At 46.0% G+C, this 4,325-nt stretch overlaps 1 protein-coding gene across 1 annotated transcript; it reads left to right on the forward strand.

Moving 5' to 3' along the window:
• Positions 1–654: 654 nt before the first annotated feature.
• On the forward strand, positions 655–4,084 carry LOC123061449 (V-type proton ATPase subunit c''2). The gene is made up of 4 exons (XM_044484570.1): positions 655–939; positions 1,034–1,111; positions 3,403–3,573; positions 3,652–4,084. Exons 1-4 carry the CDS (start codon positions 824–826, stop codon positions 3,818–3,820), a joined length of 534 nt encoding a protein of 177 aa, XP_044340505.1. The 5' UTR covers positions 655–823; the 3' UTR covers positions 3,821–4,084.
• Positions 4,085–4,325: the final 241 nt, after the last annotated feature.

Consider the following 4,325-nt stretch of genomic DNA (forward strand, 5'->3'; position numbering starts at 1 on the left):
GGAGGTCGTCACAGTTGTGCTGAAGTGGAGCTAGCGGCTGCTTGCGAGCCTGAGGTTGAGGATGAGTAGCAACTCCGGCGAGCGGTGGCGTTCCATGTCCAAGATGCTCGGGCCATGGCGGGGCGGTGGCTACGCTCTAGCCTAGGCTGTGGCCTTTCTTGGCCACCTGTTGTCTCAGCGGACCTTTGAAACAAGGTCTTTGTTGCAAATCCCCTAAGCGCGGCAATGTAGCTGTTGCAAAGGTCCTCAAGTGGCCGGGTCAAAAGATAGGGTGACTGTTTCGGAAAGCATCTGACGGTTGCCGAGGCGGCCGACATAGTTGAGTTATCATACGACGGACGGGTAGCATTGCGCCCTTGGTTTATTGCTTTTTTAAGGCAGATTGGTTCGTTTTTTTTTTTTTTGATAAGGCAAGAAGATTGGTTCATTGCTACGCTGACTCGACCGAGCTCCACGGGCCCAACAATTTTCTAAGCTTGGGCCGGTTGGGAGGTCTGGGCCTTTTCTGTTGCTCCCGCTACGACGTCTCAAGACTGGTACCGTGGCACGTGACGACGACAGACACGATCTCCTCTCCCGCAAAAAAAACAAATACGATCTCCTCTGCGCCGTCCATAACCAGATCGGACGGAGCGCATACCATCGGGTCCTACCAAGGCTGGTTGGTCCCCGTGCAGACCACGCACACATCTTCTCCTCCATCGCGCCTCTACTCTCTCTCTCTCTCCTTCCCCAGTCACCGATCCAAACCATCGCAAAGAGAGAAAAAAAAAAATCCCCGATCCAGCACCGAGCGCGCACCGGTGGAGATCGTGGTGGGAGGATGTCGTCGGACTACTCGTCGTCGTGGGCGCGCGCGCTCGTGCATATCTCGCCCTACACCTTCTCCGCCATCGGCATCGCCGTCTCCATCGGCGTCTCTGTCCTCGGCGCAGCATGGTGAGACCTAATCTCCCCCCTTCCCAGCATAGCCTCGCTGGATCTGCTGCGCGCATCTGCTCATACTGCCCCGCTGCGGTTTTGCTGTTGGCAGGGGGATCTTCATCACGGGGAGCAGCCTCATCGGGGCCGCCATCAAGGCGCCCAGGATCACCTCCAAGAACCTCATCAGGTGAGGAATCTCTAGAGCCTTGCTAACCTGGTGGGCCTGATTTGGCTCGACGCCGTCTCCTCTGCGCTGCAGTAGCTAGATTTGGCCTTGCTTGGTCCGCTGTGAGCTCCTGATTTTGTTCTACCTTGAACTTCATGATGAGGGGATTCTTCTGTTTAGTTAGCGTTGTGTTACATGAAACTAAGCGGCGGATGTTTGAGCAGAGCAAACTACCTTGCTTCTGTTGGTAACTTATTCAATTAGCTTGAAGGGGCCAATATTCCTTCCGTGGTGGATTGCTTTCGGTGTTAATACAATTAGTTGACTTACATCTCTTGGTAGGAAGAATCGGACATTATCCCATTGCAAACTATCCAAGTGTAAATACACTGATGATATCCTAACAAATGCCAACGACAAGGACGTGCAATTGTTATTGCCTAATTTACATGTTTTAGGGAGACTGTGCCCTTATTTGCAAACTATCCAAGTGTAAATACACCGATGATATCCTAACAAATGCCAACGACAAGGATGTGCAATTGTCCCTTATTTGTTGCCCCCCCCCCCCCCTCCCTCATTTTGCCTTTGTTATGGTATAAATGGGTATTGCTCCTTGACACTTAGCATGTGAACAAACTTTCACTTTCGTGGTTATGTCAGACATGCCTAATTTGGATATAGATCCTTATGTCCATTGTTGTGTCAGTCACCGATCCTGAATCGCCATGTTTCCCACTTGATTAGTCTCGTTTTAATAAACTAATTTAACTGTTAAGTAAGTCGTGACAAGCTCCACATGCACACATGCTGGCAACACAAGAAAGCCAGATACTTTCTATCAACTTCCACTGGAATCATGATAGATAGAAAATCAAAGCAGGAGGCTCATTTTCTTTTGTTTGCTTTGCGGTTCCTCTGTTATGTTAGGGCCATCAAGTTCTTACAGTGGTCGTGTGGGATCTGGTCTAGTTCTTTAGTTGGTCTTTATTATTTGATTTGTCATTGAACCTGTGTTTGTGGCTTTTATGGTTCTCTTGTTTTGTTGGAGGGCATGTTCGTTAGAATTGTAGCAGCATAACAGATGAAAAATAGAGTGTGTCACTGTTTTGGCTTTACATCTACAATTGAATGCAGCAAAACATCCTCTATGTCGCTAGAGGAAGAAGCATGTTAGTGCATATGATGTATTGGAGAAATATTAGTCTGATAGAAACCTGGGAGCTAGACTGCCATTTTGTTGGCCAATAACAAAGCCTTTCAGTCCCAAACAAGTTGGGGTAGGCTAGAGTTGAAACCCATAAGATCTCGAAACCAAGTCATGGTATTGGCATGTGGATAGCTAACTTCCACGCACCCGTCCATGGTTAGTTCTTTGGTGATATTCCAGTTTTTAAGATCTCTCCTTTGGGACTCCCATGTCAAGTTTGGTCTACCATGACCTCTCTTGACATTATCAGCATGCTTTAACAGCCTTCTATGCACTGGCGCTTCTGGAAGCCTGCGTGCTATATGCCCAAACCATCTCAGGCATGCTGGACAAGCTTCTCTTCAGTCGGTGCTACCCCAACCGCATATCATCATTCCGGACCTGATCCTTTCTTGTGTGGCCACATATCCATCTTAACATGTGCATCTCTGCTACACAACTATTGGACATGTCGCCTTTTTGTTGGCCAACATTCTGCGCCATACAACAGCGCAGGTCGAATTGCCGTCCTATAGAACCTGCCTTTTAGCTTTTGTGGCACACTCTTGTCACAAAGAACGCCAGAAGCTTGGCGTCACTTCATCCATCCAACTTTGATTTGATGGCTCACATCTTCATCAATATACCCATCCTTCTGCAGCATTCACAGCATTTGGATCTTGTGAAAACATTTGTTTTTAGCTATAACCTTTTAGTCAGTTTGCTCATTTCAACTCACCATGGTTATTTGGGCTTGAGCCAATGTACACATGGATTACTAGCTTTTGGGATTTGTTAATAAACAAGCACAGACAAATTGGCTAGACCTCTATAATTAACATGAGTGGCTCCTCAAATAAGTTCCATGTCTGCTGTCAAGAATGCTTCTGACAGCATTTGGATCTTGCGAAAACATCTGATGGGTTTATGCTTGCATCTGCTTATTTATGCTTCTTTCGAGGCAAGCAACCAAAACCACATGGGAATTTTAGCAAAAATGGTTGGCTAATGCCTCCATCTATCTTTATATTGGAAATTTATGTAACATTAATTCTCTTCTGATTGGCATATCATGGATATTCCTTTTAACTTCTGATTCATATGCATCCCATTTGCTTTACAGTGTCATCTTCTGTGAGGCCGTTGCAATTTATGGTGTAATCGTGGCGATCATCCTCCAAACAAAGCTTGAAAGTGTGCCAACATCCCGAATGCATGATCCAGAGTCTATGCGAGCTGGTTATGCAATCTTTGCCTCAGGTCTTATTGTCGGCTTTGCTAATCTTGTTTGCGGGTAAGTGGTAGAATTCACATTTTATTTTCATATATATCATGATCCATGGCTCAAGATGATCAAATTTCGAATCTTCAGGGTATGCGTGGGAATAATCGGAAGCAGCTGTGCACTGTCTGATGCCCAGAATTCAACACTCTTTGTAAAGATCCTGGTGATTGAGATCTTTGGCAGTGCTTTGGGCCTCTTTGGAGTGATCGTGGGCATAATCATGTCAGCTCAAGCAACATGGCCAACGAAAGTCTAATTCCATCCATCTGGGAATCTCTGTAAATTATTTTGGGTGAAGCCCTTTGGAATGTTAACATGTGTTCAACTGTTTCTTATCTATTCTTTTTTCTTTTGCACGTTTTTGGTAAATCATGTATTTTGGTGCTTGATGCATCTGATCGTAGAGATACTGTTCCTACTGTAAAGACTCCATATGCCTGCCAGGTATCATCTTGTAGGTGCTATTGCTTTTGCAGAACGTGGACTGCCTGTTGAATAAAAGCATTGAACTTGAGAATAAGCATTTAACTCAGCATTACGTGGAAGCCCCGTTTGGATCGCCAGAGTTCTGAGGGGCACTAGCCGAAATTAAACCGACGGTTTATTCTCTTGTTTCAAAGAGACATTAAGGGCATGCACAATGCATAGCCTCAAGGTGATGTCTCGCATGCCATGTAGGATCAGATATGATGTATAGTAGGTTCGGATAGGGAAGCGTGATCCTCTGCAGGAGACGGGTGCTTGAAGAGAAAAAGTGTGGC

Source organism: Triticum aestivum, chromosome 3A, assembly GCF_018294505.1.
Source record: "Triticum aestivum cultivar Chinese Spring chromosome 3A, IWGSC CS RefSeq v2.1, whole genome shotgun sequence".
Taxonomy (NCBI): Eukaryota; Viridiplantae; Streptophyta; class Magnoliopsida; order Poales; family Poaceae; genus Triticum; species Triticum aestivum.